Below are 19,933 nucleotides of genomic sequence, written 5' to 3'. Positions count from 1 at the left end.
TTTTCCACACTCACTATTGGAAATTGTGGCCAAACAGTCTTTATTTCATCAGACCAGATGATTTTACTTCTCATGGTCTGAGAGTCATTCAGGTGCTTTTTGGGAAACTCCCGGAAAAAATTGGCTTCCATTTGGCCCCTCTATCAAAAAGGCCTGATTGATGGAGTGCTGCACTGATGTTTGTCCTTCTTTATGCTTCTGTTACACTCACCCCCCCTAAACTTCACTCCCGATCCTGCACTTGCCCCGGCCCAGACTGTGTGAGTGTGAGTGTGTGAGTGAGAGTGACAGTCCATCCTTTTCACATCTACAGGTCAATGGGTATGCAGTCACTAAATGTAAATTAAGTATATATACTCTTTTGATCCCGTGAGGGAAATTTGGTCTCTGCATTTAATCCAATCCGTGAATTAGTAAAACACACTCAGCGCACAGTGAACACACAGTGAGGTGAAGCACACACTAATCCCGATGCAGTGAGCTGCCTGCTACAACGGCGCTCGGGGAGCAGTGAGGGGTTAGGTGCCTTGCTCAAGGGCACTTCAGCCGTTCCTACTGGTCAGGGTTCGAACCGGCAACCCTCCGATTACAAATCCAAAGCCCTAACCTGTAGGCCACGGCTGCCCACTATTTTATTTTATTAATTTATTGCCTGACCCTCCTTGGGAATGGATGGCACAGTCTTGTGTATATTATAGACTAATTTGTTATAAATGAGTTGAATGTAATAAGGCTGTGTTTTCTTTAAGCCTAATAGGCTGTATTGCATTGCTATAATAGTACAGTACGCTGTGTTTGGAAGGGTCTGGTTTTAACCGGGCTAGTAAAAATGGATTTGGAATGGATTTTTTGCATATTTTGCTAATATAGAGTCTAAGGAACAAGATTTGTTTTGTCTTCAAATTTTCACGATCCATTTTAGTGTTTTTTTCTGTATGTTTTAAAATAAGCTTTGTTATGATGTAGGTGTGTCACACAGGTGCTTCAACAGCTCCCCCTCAAAGCTGTGCCCCTGATCAGAGTGGATTCTCCTTGGCACGCCATACACATAGAACCATCTCTCAGTTAGAATCTTAGCTATGGTGGAAGCTCTCTGATCAGGGGTGGGAAAGGCCTGGGTAAACTTTGAGAAAACATTTGTGACTACCAGAACATTCTCTTGTCCTGTGCTAGCCCAATCCAAGAGAGTAAAGTCAATGGAGATTATCTACAAAGGCTTAGTGGCTAACATATTTCCCAAGAAAGTTCTGTCTTGGGTTGTCTTGCTTTAGCAAGCACACAGTGCTCACACTCAGAACACCACTTTTGCACCTCATGCCACATCTGGGGCCAGTAGCACCTCTGTCATATTAAAATCTGTAGTTCCGTTCCCCCCTCAGATGGCCGTGGTTGTTGTGTAGGCTAGTGAGCACTTCGACTCGCAACACATTTGGCAGTAAAAGCTGCAGCACTGGATCCCTGGAAGGAGGAGCCTGGATCGCTCGGTACGAGGTCCCATCCACTTCCTGTATCTGGGACCACTGCTTTATCAATTGTGGACTTCCCTTGGTTCACTCCACTTGTCTTAACGGGTATGTGGTAATCCCTGTCACCAAAACCACAAGTATCTGGAAATACAGGGATCAGTCCCTTGCAGGACTTTCAGGTCTCTTTTGGTTCGACCAGGGATGGTGTCCACCATACAAGATTCTGTCATCCAAGAGTCTTGGATAGGTGCACTCGAGGCTTACATGTTGGCTATGGCAAGCAGCAGGGGGACTTGTGGAAAGCAGGGGGGCTTGTGGGAAGCCTAGAAAGGGACAATATTTGATGTTGTAATAAACAGGGCAAGCTGAGAAACCCAGCAATGTTCCAGTTTCGCTGACTGCAGGTATTGGAGGGGATTGTTGTCAGTGTACACGGTGAACGTGTTGCCCAGGAGATACTTGCCATTTTTTTCTGTGATTTCCCACTTGACTGCAAGGAGTTTGAGTTTCATGGCACTATAATTTGACATGTTCCTCTCACTTGGCCGCAAGCCCCGGCTAGCATAGGCTATTGGTCGCCGAAACCCATCCTTCTCCTCCTGCGACAGAACTGCCCCCAATCCTGCATGGCATGTATCCGTCTCTAAGATAAAGGGACGACTGAAATCGGCATAACCTAGGACTGGCGCTTGAACAAGCTATTCTTTTAAGGCTCTGAATCCAGAAAAAGTTCTGAAGGCAAACCTAAACGTGACTACATTCAATGTTAACTATCCAATATTCAGATGTATGTAATTGAAATGTATGCAAATTAGTGCATAATTAATGAGATATTGTTAAATTACATGCATAAACATATATTTTCAGAAAACCTGTAATGCAAAAAAATACTGTCTCTACATAAACAATCAACTAGTAAAGTTTCATAACAATATCAAGGAGTTAAATGTTTTACCCTATTCACCCATTCTATGTTGCCTATGGAGGCCAGTTTTAGGCCGCAAATGCTAATTAGCAGGTTTAAAACTAAAGAATCAGTTAAGTAAATATGATATTCAGAATCAGCACCCAAAAATGAATTTTTTGTATGTGAAAATGGATCGTGAAAATTTGAAGACAAAAACAAATCTTATTCCTTAGACTCTATACTAGCAAAATATGCATAAATATCAATTTTTACAAGAAAATCCAGCGGAATTACACAAGACACCGTACCATAATGTATGAAAATGTTTCTCAATTTATCAATTAGTTTCCAGAGAATTGAGTATTACATGTGTACTGTTAAGACTCGCCATAGAGAAAGAATGGGGGAAATTGCAGAGGTTTTAGTTTTGCGATGTTGTACTCCGGTGTGGGCCGGATGCTATATACTACGGACATGTTTTGGGGGGCCACCCAAAATGAGGTGGCGGGCCGTAGTTTGGGGACCACTGCCCTATGGTCTCAACATTTGCTTGTGATGACATACAAATGTGTATCCCCTTTTAAATCTCCCCACTTGACCCATAACACCGGTATTTTGCCTTGTGATTGTGGCCATCTGAGAATTGTTTTGAGGAAACAGTGACTGCATTGATATGGATGTTGATTATTAATGCTGCGTTCATGGGGTCTGGGAATAATGTGAGCGTTCCCAGTAATGACTTAGCTCTTCCAAATGGAAATAATGGGAATTTTTTTTCCAACAGATGTTTCTTTCCCTGTTCCCCATCACTTTGTAGCTCAGTTGTAGTTCATGTGGACTTTGATGTCCAACAATTTTAATGTGAAATTGGTAATTTGTTGTTTTTGTCTCTTGAAAGTTGCATATCAAGTCAAGTCAAGTCAAATCAAGTTAAGTTTATTTACAGTATTTAGCACATTTCATACACAGAGGTCATTCAATGTGCTTTAAACAAAAGCAAACAATAATAGCAAATAAAAGCACAGAAGAGCAATTAGTCAAAGTTTAAAAAGTAAAGATTAAAGTAAAAATAGAAAACATAAAACACACAAGGTAATATAATTTTAAAATAAAGAATAATTAAAAACACAAAATAAAAGACACAAGGTAAAATAATTTAAAGACTTAAGATTTAAAGATTCAGAATTTGTAACTCAGGGCAGTTAGCAGAAGGCATCTGAGAACAGTTTGGTCTTAAGCCTAGATTTAAAACGTGTCAGCAATGATTCCTTGCGATACTGGGTTGGAGGAGCTAGTAGGGGGACAGTTGGTAAGTGTTCTTAACAGTCTTGTGTAATAAACTCCGGGTTCGCTAACTACGTTGTTGGTGTTTCGTTTTATGTGTAGGGACCCTGAACAAGCTACTGGCGAGGTTTGGTGCTGTTTTGAACAATATTACTGGTTAAAAAAATGATATTTGGGAAGCGTTTTGCTCATGGACCTTAGCTAATCCACTGTTAGCTCTGTAGTAGTTGATCAAATTGGGGTCAATTTTCGCTAGAGTGCTATGTGCAAGATAGATTGCAGATTAGAACCAAAGAGAGCATCCTCTCCAGCTGTATCGCTGTGTGGGGCGGAAGCTGCACTGAATACAACAGGAAAGCCCTGCAGCGCATAGTGAACACAGCTGGAAGGATTATTGGTGCTTCACTCCCCTCCCTGAAGGACATTTACACCACCCACCTCACCCGCAAGGCGACCAAAATTGTGAGTGATGCAAGTCACCCCGCTCACAATCTGTTCGATCTACTGCCCTCTGGGAAGAGGTACAGAAGCCTGCGCTCCCGCACTACCAGACTCACCAACAGCTTCATACACCAAGCTGTAAGGATGCTGAACTCTCTCCCTCCTCTCCCCCCTCCACCCTCAGCTACATAACATCCTGGACATTGGACCCACAATGGCCGCGTGCACTACTCCACTTGCACACTTGCACACTTGTACACTTTACAACTTGTTGTTGTTGTCCTGAAAACACAACACATCTGCTGCTCTTACATAACTTGCACCACTATGTCACTTTCTTTCTTACTTAGGTCAAACAGAACTACACAAGCCTTTTATTGGCCTGACTTTGCACTAGTATTTTATTGACTGTCTATGCACAATTTCAACCAAATTTTGCTGCTCTTATTTTTTTCATTATTATATGTGCCCTCTTATTTACTTACTTTTTTGTTTACTTGAATGTTATGTTTGTCTGTGGACTTAAATTGGTAAAATATGTCTTGTCTTCACCGTGGGATAGTGAGAAACGTAATTTCGATCTCTTTGTATGTCTGGAACATGTGAAGAAATTGACAATAAAGCTGACTTTGACTTTGACTTTGACTTTGAGAACAGAACACCACAATAGAGCATAATCAGTTACTGAGATACTAGTATTTATCATCGTATTTACACCCTGTACTCATTAAATCTAAATAGGCATACTTATTTCTCTGTTCAGACCTTCTGTCCACACCAAAACAGCACTGAAAATTATTCTTTTTGATAACAATCACTAGGTGGATAAATTTGGAAACAGGTCAGCAGTTTCTAGTAAAAACAAACAAAAAAAGATGGTCAGTATTCGTGTGGACATAAAATGTTTTAAAAAAATATACGGAAACAATTATGTGGACAGAGACCATTTTCACCCCCAAAATTTGCGTATTTAATCCACCTCCCTCTAGCGAATCGTATTTGTATATGCATTAGAATATTAAATGTGAATTTCAAGCATTTCCAGTCAGGATTTCTTACTTGAATGGTCAAAATTAGGGCTGTCAATCGATTAAAAAAATAATCTAATTAATTACATACTCTGTAATTAATTAATCTAAATTAATCACATATATAATTTTTGCTGTGAAAGTATTTTACATTTTTAAATTCAAATAAATCATTGAATAATCAGCATCAGTGACATTAAAGTTCAAAAACTCTTATTATTATTTTAATAATGGCCATAATAATCTATGATATGACCTAATATGCTGAGGAAATAAATTCAAAAGTGCTTCGGGAAGAAGTTGTTTTTCACATACAAGGTATTTCAGGCCACAGATATAACCTAGGGGACACAATGAAAATAAATTAACACTTCCCTCAATGTCAACACTATTTCTTTGCATTGATGTGCGACTTTAGAGTTAATGAACTCCGGTGATATGCAAATTTCTTGCTGCAAACATTGCAGAGGACTTTATTTTAATCAACACTTTATTTTTATCAACACCATCAGGCCGTTGTTTAAAAGTAAATGTTCCAATCAATGATCTAGTCAGCACATTTTCTTCACTCTCCTTCATTTTATAGTCTAATGGTTACTGACTACAACGGCTTGGGGTCAAAGGTCATACGGAATCGATTAATCTCCGTTATTTTTTTTAATCAGTTATTTTTTTCTCAAATTAATTAATCGAAATGAATCAATTATTTTGACAGCCCTAGTCAAAATGCACATTAATTAGGATTAGGAGGCTGTGTCATCTCACACAGGTATACTGAGGAGTCAGCCTTAACCCTAAACCCAGGATAAAGGGGCTCATTGAAAGTGAGGTGAAATGTGTGCAGGTGGGAGAGGAAAGTGGGAGAGGAGGTGTCAGAGGAAACACTGTAGAAGGACAGAGTACCAGCTGGCCAGTCAAGGTACAATCCTACTCTATTGGAGCCGGAGTCGGGAGCACCTAGAGCAGTTTCCTCATTATTATGCCAAGCAGAGTAGCTCTTACCCGAGCAACTAAGACACCAGGACTTGTCATTACGTCTAAACCCACAGACATCCCTTGTTCCTTTCCTTTCTATGAATTCATATGCCACTCCTATATCAGCCCCAGTCCCACTCCACTCAGTCTCCCAGTAGTAGCATTCAGACAGGCCGTCCTGACACAGCACCTGATGCCATTCGTCAAATCTCTTGAGGTGGTCAGGATACGGGCACTTCTCAGTCACATGTGTCACCTTTCTGTTGCTCTCAGAGAGAAGGAGAGACTGGTTTGCTGTGTCCGGGTCCAGTGCGAGCACACAGGCAACTGCAGAGAAGAGAAGAGAAATGAGAGAACACTTTTATCAGAATATGAGGAATATTGTCTCTTATCACTTAAATTAATGAATAATTGTGGTAAATAATCTCAATCTCAATATTGATAAAAAATAATCGTGATTATAATTTTGGCCATGATGGTGCAGTCCTTATACAGGTCCATCTGGCCATGGGGACCCCAGTTCAATTACCTACATGCCAGACTCTTCTTGGAAGGCTCTTCAGCCAGCTCATATATATCTAGAGAGGAACGTCAGCTATGTTGTAGTGGTTATTGTTTTAGTGTACCTGTTAACACTGACCCAGTTAGGTGTTGCATCTAGTGAATGAGCACATTAAGATGCTGAAAGATTAAGGAGTGTGGCAAAGTTGAATAAAGAGTTGCCCTGTTGAGCATAAACAAGATATTCAGTGTCCGATTTAACATAAAAGGAGCAGAATATACCAGAAGATGCCATCACCCTAACGCTCCACCGGAAATATATGAGCGGGTGAAGAGCCCTCCATGGCATATAGTCCATTCCAACTGGTGGTCATTTCCAGATCCCACCCCCATCTCTCTCCCCCACTTGTTTCCATTCATTCTCAATTATCCCATTTGCATAGCGGCAAAATGGCCCCAAAATGTATCTTAAAAATTAGATTGACACTTACATTTTCTCAGTTCTTCAGCTCCATACCTTCAGAGAGGAGAGAGAAAGAGGACACTATGGATTACATTTGAATTCTACTGTGTAAATGTTGACATTTGACAGTGATTTCACAGTGGGTTAAAACTAAAATTATAAAATGAATCATTACTGTACTTCAGTGTTACATTCATGCTATAAATGTTATACCTTTTTAGTGCATCACAGTTAAATGTGCAATTCAGTATTAAAATAATAAGGCTATGTGGGCCTGTTCTGTTTAACGCACAATATTGTTCACTGCAACACCCTAAACTAGTTAAAAAAGCTTTCTGCTAAAATGTATTTTATAGGGTTTCCTTTTTACTTTTTTGACATTTGATCCTTTCTCAATTTAAATTCTTGATCCTGGTAAAATCAAATGAACTCAAGTGCTCAAAAGACACTACAACTCCAAATACTTAAGCATGTACATAATTGTTTGTCATGCGTAGGTGCGTTTCCATTAACCCTGAAAATGAGCAAATCTAAAATGTGAAATTAAAAACGAGTAGTTTTCCTCTCACATGAGGTGCCTTTTCAAACCTATTGAAATAGAACTATTTTTGCACAAGGGAAATGGAAACCCATTTTTCACATTTCGGTGAGTCACATGACACTAAACGCATTCAAAAAGGTGGTATGTTTTGTGTGGTCCAAAGACTATTTTTAAGATTATTTTTAGAGTTGGTTCGACATTAGTTAGCCTGGGAACACCCAGATCTTCACAATTCTACAATTGGGAGTGGGTTTGCAAAAGGTTCACTGACTTACGAGTAGGGGCGTAACTATAGTTAGAATTAAACTTAAATTGGTACAGAGTTAAACTCTTACCACATTGTTTCAAAAGTGTAGCAATCTTGTAAACTAAGGTCTTAAATGCAGTTGTTTACTTGATTCCAAAGAAATAGATATCCATGCCTGATTAGCAATAGTACTGTATATGCGTGCCCATGTTTTAGGGACATTGGAAATGGGCTTCAATGGCCTCTTGGCCAGAGGGACCTGTAGAGCAAATCCAAAATTTGCCAAAAGTTCGTATGGGTGTTTCCAGGCTAGAGATTGGTGCAATTCTACTCTAAGCAATAACAAAATGCAAACATTTTGATGTTAAATGTGGACTATACTATTAGTGTCACAAATCTGTCTTTTACATTCTGAGCCCCTCAATTTAACTACCACGGTTTATGGTGGATGCCATTGAAGATAGAGGCCCCTATTTTGTACCCTGGCGCATGGCGTAAAACTCATTTTCCACCCGGCGCAAGCACATTGTCAGGACTTTTACGGGCTTTTCCCAAATCACTGAAGTAACGTCGACGCAGCGGTAGATAGTAGCAGAGAGTAGAATCCATCAGGCAAGTGTTATTTAAATAAACTCCTGGTGTACTTTCAAACTTTTCAATGCCTCGTTTTATGAGTAAAGAACATAGTTGTACTGCTGTAGAAGTTTCGTACCATTCAGGGCATTATTAGTGGGGTAATTTACGAGATACTCTATAGCAGGGATGTCAAACTCAGGCCCGCGTGCTGCTTATTTGTGGCCCGCGAGGTCATTATTCAATCTGTATTAGAAGTGGCCCGCCACGTAGTTTATACAGCGCATCCATATCTGAGCTGGCCCGACAGTATTCTCTTCAGCGCATCCACGTTAGAGCTGGCCCAGCACGCTATTCTATTCAGCGCATGAGCGCAGCCCAGGGCAACGCAGCCCATCAAGTTGCTACATACTGTACATATAGTGTATCATACACCGATAACACTTCAAATCCCAAAATGCGTTGCATCGTTAATGCCGCCTTTTCTGTTCATAAACAAAACACGTATCCATGCAACCAGACAAACTATCAACGAAAATGGCGAAGCGAAAGATTGATAATCGGAGCTTTCAAGATAGGTGGGAAAACGATTATATGTTCATATTATTCAAGGACAAATCCGTTTGCTTGGTATGTGGATTCACCGTAGCTGTCACTAAAGAGTACAACATAAAACGGCACTACGAAACTAAACATGAAGACAAATACAAAGATCTGGATGCGAAGCTTAAGCTACAGAAAGTGGGAGAATTGAAAGCAAGTCTGCTTTCAAGGCAGACAAGCCAAGTCACAAAGTAATGCTGCTGTAAAAGCGAGTTTTACTGTTGCACAGGATATCGCGCACGGCCATTCTCAGAGGGAGAGTTTGTTAACTGTTAATAGTTACAATTACAATTTTGATAATTGTTAAATGTTATTTACAATTTTTATAGTTCACCTGCAAAAAATAGGCCAATATATTTTTTCTATTCAGATATTCAATATATTTTTTCTATTAGGCTATATTCAGAAATGCCTGCATTCTATTTTTTCTTGTGTGTATACAGTTTAAATTCAATAAAAACATCGGTTGAGCTTGGCCCGCGACATACTCCCAGTTCTTAATTTTGGCCCTCTGTGAATTTGAGTTTGACACCCCTGCTCTATAGGTTCCATAAGTGCCTGCAGAAAGTCATTAATTTCTGACAGCGCTACTCGACCAGGGTTCGACAGGAAAACAGGTTCTGGGAGGGTGATTGGCTCGGTGTCATGGTGCAAAGGACCCTAGGGTGAAATTACTCCGAACCATCGCTTTAAATGGAATGACAGATGTAATTTTCATTGGTTTTAAATTATGTTATGCCCCAAACACACCCACGACTGATTAAAAAACTTAGGAACGCCTTGTTGCACCATCCGCCCAATGTTTGATGATAACGAAGACACACCCAATGTGGACTGGACATCCTACTAAATTTGAATAAGCTTTTGGCTAGTGATCATGTGTTTTAGACCAGGGGTCCCAATTCCGGCCCGCGACGCATGTCAAAATAATAATGTAATCCGGCCCTTGAGACTATTTTTAATTGCGACAAACAATGATACTGATTAAAATAGACGATAGTTCCAAGTACGGTGACAAATCTCATTTGTACTCTGCTCCACTATGTGCTAGACATCCAGAGCTTCATTCAAACCCAAAATCGCTGCGCAAAGTTTTCAGGAAATACTTGTATTACACGCGAGAAACACAAAGACGTGCATTTGTAATGACGCGGAAACGATGCAGGCCATAGTGTTGAAGCAAATGTTGAAAAACGTTTACGTGTGATGAAGTCTTATGTTATTCACATATTCTAAATCTGAAGGAGAATATCCTTTTGGAGATTATGATCGATCATCTATTGAATGGAGGTGCGTCTGCGTGTATACGACGGTGTCCACTAAGCATACCATGCTTATTTCAACCCTCTGCCCAACATAGCTTGGAGGTTGCAGTGGTAATCGTGATGATGGTGTCCGTAATGGACGTGGTACAGACAGCAGGGCTAGTAGAAATAGGGCTCTAAACTACAAAGTCACCCGCAATATGATGCAAACTTCTGGGTACTCAGATTACCCGCAATAGGAACTGATTTGACCAGAATACTTTATTGTAGGCCTTGTGGTTTAGAAACCATATACATCTTAGGTGTTGGTATACATCTTAGGTGTTTTCCTGTTAATTTGTTATGTGGGTAATATGAAAAAAGGAAAGTAAACCTGCTCAAATATGTTCATCCAGTATTTACTGAAAGGTGCATAATTTGAGGTGCTTGCCATCCAGTGGCAAATTAGATGGGTAAATTTACCCCCTTCATAAACTTTTGTTTTACGCAAAGATTTTTACATTTACAGTAGGACTTTATCTCTGACCACTTTCAAGCCATGACCTTTTGAAATTTTGATATAAAAATCCAATGGTGTTGCTTTCTTAACCCTGACGCCTATAGTTTGCCAGGTTTAAAAAAGTTATGAGAGGAAAATATTTTTATTTGGTGTGAAACACACACATACCTGTTTTTATGCTTTTCATTTGTTTTATAATTTGTATTAATATTTATTTTATCATTATTTTATTTATAAGCTAAGGTTGCTAGAACAGGTGTCTAAAACTAGATAAAAACACTTGCACTTTCTGTTTGCAGTTTTGTGTGGTATTTGAAAAAAAGAACATTGCATTTTCAGAAATAGTCGGCCCTCCAATCAGATGACGTTGAGTTTGAGACCCCTGCTTTAGGGTCATAATAGGGCCCAAACTGTTAAATCTACATTTTGGTAGATCTGTGCTAATATTTATCCAAAATGGCTATTATGAGAAGATAAAACTCATATTTAATCGCATTACATTACTTAATTGAAAAAACAACCATTCGTCATTGTGAATTTGGACAAATATCACTTTTATTTTGCACAAATCTGTAATGGATCGCAGCTATTGATTCAGCTACATTAACATTAGATTTCACTTTGACATGACTCAAATACCATACAGATGTGAAATTCGAAGTTACAGCAAACTTCAAGGACGAAGGAGCAAGTAATTATCTACATTTCAATTCTTTCTCACCTCACTGTCATGTTTAATAATACTGTGAGAAAACAATTTTTTGTATGATAAACTGGGCTACATTATTAAAAGCACTGTTTAGGAGCCATGAAAATAGAGAAATAGAGCAAGCCCAACACCAACCTTAACTTCCGCAGCTTACAGGTGGAGTCACTTGACGCATAATGCAAAAGCAGAATTCCGTCTGCATCTATCTGATTTTGCCTCAGGTCCAGCTCTTCCAGGGAGGCCCAGGACTGTGCAGCAGAGGCTAACACCTTACAGGATTCTTCTGTCAATTTACAACCAGCAAGTCTACACAAAGTGAGGAGAGCCGAGTAAGAAAGAGAGACAGGCAATGTACTCACTGGACACCTATCATGTACCCACTGATGCCGAGTTAACTAGAATATGAAGCTATAGTCTGAGCATGGGCAAAAATGTGAGTAGTATGTGTGGCAAATAAACAGTTCAGAAGCACAATGAATATTAAAATGTCAAACAGCAACCTTAATATCTGAAGTTTACAGCGGGGATTGCTTAACGCTACTTTCAGAAGGTAAATTCCAATGATATTCAAGTCATTGTGACTCAGGTCCAGCTCTGTCAGGAACACCATATACTGCAGAGCAGTTGCTACAACCTCACTGGATTTCTCCGTCAGTTTACAACCAGCAAGTCTGTAAGATGTTGGAGTGGAAAAGGGTACAAAGAAACATAAGAAACATGCCTAAACTTGTCTTAAAACTGATAGCATATAATAGGTTCTAATTCAAAATTATGAGGCCTTTACAGGATTTTATAGGTTGACTTAAAATGACAGTTAGTCCTCAAAGTTTTTGTAAAAGTTTCATAGAAGTGGAACTTTAAAGGAAGTAAATTATTAAGAACTTCCCTGACCCACCTATTTTTTGTGTAATGTAATGTTAACGGTGTTACATTAGAAATATGATTTTGCCTAGTGATTAAATTAGTGTTACTTTGTGCGTGACTGTACTAACATAATGCCTGCCTCCTTGCCTGTTATATAAACAGAGCTGCCAACCCTCACGCATTCGATTGGTCTAAGAGCGTGTGGAGCCAATCAAATGAATGAATCTCACTCTCAATGTGTGAGAGTTGGCAGCTCTGATATAAATTAGAGCTCAAGCACTGATGTTGATTATGATGTTAAGCACACATGAAACAGCTTCCTGAGTAATAACACTGACTTGAGTTTTTTCAGCGTACAGCGTGGATTCAGCGCTTCAGAGAGCAGCTTTCCTTCACAATTGCCAAGAGTATTATTACTCAGGTCCAGTTCTTTGAGGGGGGACTTTTTTGACTGCAGAGCAAAGGCCAAAATATCCCCACCATTCTCAGTGAGGCCACAGTCAGCAAGCCTGCAAAGTACAATTGACATGGCAGTCAGTGTCAATAACCACTTTAATCATGATCAGCCAAGTAAAACATGTAAGGTATCAGAGATTATTTCAGTTAATGACAAAATAACTTTACATTCTAATCACACTGACAAACAGATTGACCTATTTACTTCTGAGACAAATAATTACATTCTTTTGCAGGTTATCCATAATGTGACGCTGTTGTCTGGGGAGCATTTCCCGTAGAACTGCGGAAGTAAGCTTATGTATGGATGTAGCAGGATAAGTCTCCGTCCCGTTACACTCTTAGTTGTTGACTAGCTGAAGACCATCTTGCTAATTACCAGGTGGCACCTGCCACCTTATATCTAGGCAACTGACTGCATGTCTCCCAATTCTCCACCTGTTGTGGAGAACCTACTTTGTGGTAGTGGCGTGGGAGCAGCAGGCTGATTGGGCTGGTGTCGTCCTGTTGGGTGGTTGAGGAACAATTCGGAGTTAGGAGATTGTGTGTTGTGTTCACCTGTGGTGTGCTGTGCCCAGATCCTACCCCCTTGTCAGCATCTTGCTAGCCATGGTGAGCCCACTGCCATGTTCCTTGCCCTGTGTGCAGTAATAGTAGGCCTACAGTGGGCATCGCTTTCAAATGACCACTTAATTCGCGCATTACGAGGCGTGAAGCTGCGTGAAGCTTTAGTACCACTTTCAGCCACTGTGCGTCGCTCTGCCACTGTACATCACTCTGCCTGCCGCCCCTTCTGAAAAAGCAGGATCTACCATTAAACATAATTGTTGCCGAGAGTAATCCCAGCCTACGAATTCAATAACAAAATAAATCATGCATAATTAAACATTACCTCGATTTAGGCTACCTGGGTATGGCTTAAGGCTTGACTACATGGTGGTAACGAAAATCGAAATTGAAATTTGCTGTCTACATTATGGTCAGTGTTGGGGTAACGCAACTACGCAAAACAGTGTCTTGTGTGATAATTGAGCCAGTAGAGAAATAACTGTTCAGAATTAATCTGTAGCCTTGGGTAGGCTTCTGCAGAAAACAATGTCGTTGCCGATTTAATACTATCTGGCGACGTTTTTAACAGGCTACGCAATAGAGGCTTAGACAACTATGACCCACGTTTTGGTTTCGTAAATTAATTTGCCCTACTTCTTGACTGCAATGTAGTCAATTGAGTGCTTGACATGTCATTTTTATTTTTCTGTACAATAAACAAATACATCTGCTTTATGCCGCAGAATTACATTCGGCTAACTTATGCAGACGCGCAAAAAAACACTGCCAGGCCATCCTTAAAAATATTTTCATTTGCCGTAACCCGACCGACCCTGTCAATTTAGAACCGACCCAAATTTTTATTTGTTTCCCCAATCCGACGGACTTGCCGGTTGTAAACTTGCGTTAAGACCGACCGATTTTTTTTTTACTCTAAACAACCAATACAAATAAAATACTATTCATTTTAGTAGGCCTAAGTATTGTGAATATAAATTGCCTACATACAAACGTAGGCTCTCTTAAATAAAACCCTGTGGCGTCATCTCTACACCATTGGTTTACGCATATTTATATGGCCTATAAGCTTCGTTTCATTCACACAAACATCTCGACAACGCTTATTACTTGGCACGAAGCTCTGGAAGAACTGTGCCCAGATCTTTTCCCATTCTTTCTCCCCTCTAGTCTAACGGTGACCGTGTTGAAGAATTGGAATTGATTGTGGTCTGCATTTCTCAAAATATGGGCTTAACCCAGATTCGAACTCTTGGACAGGGGACTGATAACTGCTGCGTAACGGCCTTAACGCACTGCGCCACAGAATTGACGGCGTGGGTGAATAGGGGATAAATAACAATAGAGTACACAACTGTTTCACCAGCACATTTAAATGACTTGACTAAAACCGTGCATAACTGGAGGGACACCTGTTATCTGAGCAGTCTGTATGTCCTCATTTTGCGAATGCGAGGATGATATGAGTCTGTTGCATTTCGTTAGATGTCCGAGTCACGCATTATGTTTGAAAACCACTGGCTCGTAATCACAATAATTTAACACACGACAGTTGGATCCTTCATCATGTTCCAATGCCTACATTTTGGTGAGTAGCATAGAGATTGTTAAAACAATAAAGTATGGCTCTCCGTTTGGGACATTGAAAAACTTATATTTTTAATAGGGTAGACTACCGTCGGAGATGCTGACTTGCAAAGGCCTCGGGATAGCACGTTATCTCCACTATCATCAGTCAATGCCCCCTTGATCAAAGTAGGGAATGAAAGAAAAAATTTGAGAACCACTGGCTTAACAAGTTACCTGCAGTCCAGAACACACAGAATATTGCAACAGAAAGTTGCCTTTATAATCAACTACTATTTGTTCCAACAGCATTTAAACAAAGCCTTTATAAAAGTGAAAAAAAAATATTCCATAAGAAGTAAAATAAAATACTGTTACTGTTGTAACTGTATCAGCTCCCCACGTCAGTGACAGGCAGACATGACACAGCTAAATTCTCAGCTTGTTTATACCCCACACTGAACGCGTAAGACCGCTAGCTAGGCCCATCACTGTGGGGTGCGGTAGCCTACTCTCTGGGATTTAAGTCAAGCAATATAACCATACTACGGAGCCCTAGAGGTGTCATCGCAAAATGTTTTGCATGTTGAGAGAATGTGTGCTCGTTTTACTACATTGTGCGCTCGTTTTACTAAATTGTGCTCTCGTTTTACTATATTGTGCACTCATTTTACTAAATCGTACACTCGTTTTACTAAATTGTGTGCTCGGTTTACTAAATCGTGTGCACAATTGACTATATTGTGCTCTTGTTTTACTATAGTGTGCGCTCATTTGACTAAATTGAGCTCTCATTTTAAGCATAGTAAAATGAGGGCACAATTTATTAAACGAGTGCACTATTTACTAAAACGAGCGCACAATTTACTAAAACGAGGGCACGATTTATTAAAACCAGAGCACAATTTGTGAACATGGTTATAGAACATTGTGTGCACGATCTACTTAAACGTGGCCACAATTTGTAAAACGTGCACTCAATATTGTCTTGACACATGTAAACATGAGCACGTTATAGTATATTCGAGATTTCAACCTACTAAAACGCACCCACGAATAATTAAAACGTGGGCTCGAAGAAATTAAATTGTGTGCACAAAAACGTAGTGTGGTGTCAAGGGGTATCCCCGGGAATGACGTCGGGAGGTGTGTCGCTTGTAGTGATGTAGGGGGAATCTCATTGATTGCAGTGCACCTGGTTATAGCCCCGTTAGGTAGGCTATAGGTGGGAGAGCAGATAATTGTGTGTGTTTGCACAGGCCCCTTGCCATCTTCGTCCAGCTGAATGTTTGCCAAAGTTTTGAGTGTTTGTTGAGGTCCAAGTTTATGCAGAGAGCTGTGGTGTTTATCGCGAACGGTGTGAGCTACATAGCGTGAGAAGCTGAGCATCTTGTACGCCACTGTTTATGTCTCCTGTTTCATAGTCCGTATCAAAGCTTACTGCGTTGTGTGCATCATATTGGTGTGCGGGTGGGTTATATGGTGAGGCCCATCGGGCGCTAGAGGGAACCTTATTGTATTGGGTGGGTATTACTACTAATACGCAGTAGCCTATTTGTGGCCTACCAACAGCAGTAGGTCTACGTGTTGTAATTGTTTGGGAGCTTGTCGCTGTGTGTGCTTCGATTGCCTTATAGACCTCACAGTTAATGTAGGTTTTAGTCAACAATCCAGAAGGTAGTGGAAACCGGTCATTACAACAGAGCCCGAGTAGCCTAGTAGAATTTCCCCATTATGGGTCTTCATAGCTGGCGGTTGACACCACATGTGACCCTGCTACAAAGAGTAGAAGTCCGCTATAAACCATCCTGACCACCTAAAGGCTTTAATTAGCTGCCTACGGTTATCATCACATTACCAATATGAACTGTAATGTTACAGACAGCTGTAGGCCTAGTCCATGCCAAGGTAACACGAAGTTGCCACCACAGCACAGCGAGCGGTGAGAAAATGTCGGGAATTACTAAATGTGAGCATGAAATACATATTTCGAGAGCTCAATTTAGGCCTACAACGGGGTCACATTTTATTAATTCGAGGGCTCAATTAAAGGAAAACGTGGTCACAAATTATCACGACCAGAAAAAATATCACTTAAAGTGAGCTCTCCCGGGCTCCGTACTGTACAAATGTTTCAAAATGAGTAATTTCGGCTTTGTCTGAACTGGCCATTGTAGGCTACGTAAAAAATAAACAAGTAGGCCTATCCCCTATCCAATGATATCGGCAAATGTTTGTTTTCCAAAGTAAGAATTTCACTTCACCATGCACCTTCGACAATGAATAGCTCATTACACCTATGTTACTGTTGAACGTAGGCCTAACTGGTATCATTACAAACATTATTCTGTGTCCTAAAAACTGGCATTTTATGGCATTGTGTCATGTAAGGTCGTTGGAAAATCTAGAGAAATGTGTGAGGTGGTCAGCGGGGGACAATTGAGACACACATTGGATTGTGTTATTACTTGAACATTCCACACTATCCACAGCTGTGGTATCGGGGGCAGGAGGATTACTGTTAGCGCAGGCTTTATATAAAATTCTTCAACTTTAGGCCTGCTTCGAATGCAGGCTTGCCCAAAATAAAGGCCTGTGGTTTGCGCAGCCTACGTAGGTTAAATAACAGACCCGCCACAATGTGCGGTATGATGTTTTATGAGCAAGATGTTTTTGGTGCCCTACGCGCACTGCATGTTCTTAAATAACAATGATCATCAGTAGCCTAATATTCGACCATTATTTTGTGTAAATAGGCTATGCATTGGGTTAGACACCAGGGGCCATATTCACAAAGCCTTTTATCTTACCACTAGGAGTAGGCTACTCCTAAATAGCAATAAAATATTTTAGCTAGGAGTTTCTCTTATTAAGTTATTCACAAAGCCTTTCAGACCTACTCTTAGTAAGGGAAAATGACAACTCCTGAACAGATTCTGGAGCTGAGCGCTCTAGAATCTTTGACTAAGAGTGAGTGAGTCTTCGTTGCTATGGATGACGTTATTACTCATGCACGAGCTTGACTGAAGTGACCACCTTGATTGGCTGATGATTGTAACGCGGGAATGATTCCAAACACCTCCCTTACGATGAGTGGCAGGTGACAGGTCTGAGAATGCGTGCGCTACACAAGGACAGAAGATGATGAATAACTGAATAAAAAGGCCTAGCCTAAATGAATCAAGAGTAAGGCAAAACAAATAGCCTAGTAGCCTAATGAAACATATGTATTGATGTAGTATCTTTGTAACATTATTAAATTAATCTGTTACTATGCCTATGCCTATGTTTGCAAAAGAGAACATTTTAATTTGATTCACAATAATGTTACATTTAATTTACATGTTGACAATGAGTAGCCTAGTTTTGGTTGTTGTTGGTGGCGTTATTGCATGTTAGTTATGCCTACAATGCAAAATTGCTTCCTCACGATTGGAAGCTCCTGTAGCCGCATAGGATTTCAAAACAGGCGAAATGCCACAAAACCGGTTTGTGAATAGGTCTGTGAGTTAGGAGTCTTCTCGACTTCTTTTAAGCTGTCACAGCTGGTGGGAAGGTGTGATTTGTTGGGGGCAGGGCCGGATTAACTGGGACAAATGTCTAATGGCCCCCCCTGCCCCCCAGCCAACGTGAAAGTAAATGTTCTCAAAGTAGCCTTATGGCTGAAAGCTGCTTGGGATCCCAGGCGCGCGGGAACCTATTTTTGACCAGGGGTGCTGAATAACAAAAATAATGTGCGGTGTGCGGGTGATAGCGAGAAGTTTTCTGGGCAGCCACAAATTCCAATGTTCCACGACAGCACTCCGAGTCCACCCTAACGCCCACCCTAACCCCCACAGAAGCGCACTTGACATCGTTAGCCTATTTCAGTATAGCTAAGGAAAATTGCTTTTCTGATCGTCAAAACCACACCAGAGATGTTAGGCTTTAGATATAGGCTAATAATCAGGCTGCAATGATCTCGCAAATAATTTCTGAATAGCCTAAAGTGTGTCGTCTCCACAGCAAGTATGTGTCCTAATTTCTATCTTAGCGACTAGGATAGTGAAATGATTTCACTAGCTATGCATTTATTATTTTTGCAAAACTGTAAAACACAATTAAAGTTTCTTTCAGCTTATCCATGTTTTTTTTTTAAACGTGTAAATCGCATAGAATATGTAGGCCTATATCAACCGTAGGCCTACACACTTGATCGCCATCACATAGATGAAACCACGCTACGGTTCTTACAGTAACTGACTCACGTTCACGTTGATCTCTATAACTGTTAATTTTTAGTAGCCTATATTCGAACCTATCCATAACCCTTTTTTGCTATTTGACTCATCATTTCACATACAAAAATATAAATAATGTCAGACAGCGAATTAGTAATTATTTAAATATATATATATGCAGCACCCTCAGCACCCCCCTTCCCGCCCCCCCCGTCAAGCAATATAACCATAAACACACGGCACTCATTGTTTCAAAAGGAGTAATTTCGGCTTTGTCGGAACTGAAGAGTTGTGGACGGTACGGCAGGGCATGCCCAATGAAAATAAATTAATGCAACGCAACACAACACAGACCCCGCTTCTCTCGCGTCAGTCACTGAAATGAACGAAACACAGAACCCGCTTCTCTCGCGGCAGTCACTGACAGAAGCCTAGAATAAATGCATGGGGAAAAACACTTTGTAAAGAAAAAAAAGACATCGTAAAACACTGAAAGTTAATATTTTGTCACTAGCAACATACATCTGTCCTTTGTCAAATGTGTTACGTTCCAAGTAGCCTAGTGCATATCTGCTTCATAAAGTTGAACAAATACATTTGCTTATTTCACAGAAAAATATAAATAGCCAGTTTAGGGTCTACAGTGCAGAGTTGGTAAGTTATGGTAGGCCAACTTGGAGTGAACATACAAACAGGGGAAATTCTTTCTCTAGTAGCTAGTAGCCTGATGGTAGGCGGGTGCATTCGTAGACATACGG

General features: G+C 40.4%; 1 protein-coding gene across 3 annotated transcripts in view; it reads right to left on the bottom strand.

Annotated features, from left to right (window-relative positions):
• Positions 1–5,774: 5,774 nt before the first annotated feature.
• LOC121713523 (NLR family CARD domain-containing protein 3-like) overlaps positions 5,775–19,933 on the bottom strand; it is a 37,668-nt gene continuing 23,509 nt past the window's right edge. For all 3 annotated transcript variants that reach the window (XM_042098185.1, XM_042098186.1, XM_042098187.1), the window contains 5 exons: positions 12,705–12,875; positions 12,003–12,173; positions 11,638–11,808; positions 7,094–7,119; positions 5,775–6,428 (listed from right to left, as the gene is read on the bottom strand). In XM_042098185.1, the coding sequence (XP_041954119.1) occupies positions 5,860–6,428; positions 7,094–7,119; positions 11,638–11,808; positions 12,003–12,173; positions 12,705–12,875 (1,108 nt within the window). In that variant the 3' untranslated portion in view covers positions 5,775–5,859. The remainder of the gene's footprint in view (positions 6,429–7,093; positions 7,120–11,637; positions 11,809–12,002; positions 12,174–12,704; positions 12,876–19,933) is intronic.

Source organism: Alosa sapidissima, chromosome 7 (genome assembly GCF_018492685.1).
Source record: "Alosa sapidissima isolate fAloSap1 chromosome 7, fAloSap1.pri, whole genome shotgun sequence".
Lineage (NCBI taxonomy): Eukaryota > Metazoa > Chordata > Actinopteri > Clupeiformes > Clupeidae > Alosa > Alosa sapidissima.
The sequence above is the reverse complement of the archived record's forward strand: the minus strand, read 5'-3'. Positions and strand labels throughout refer to the sequence as shown.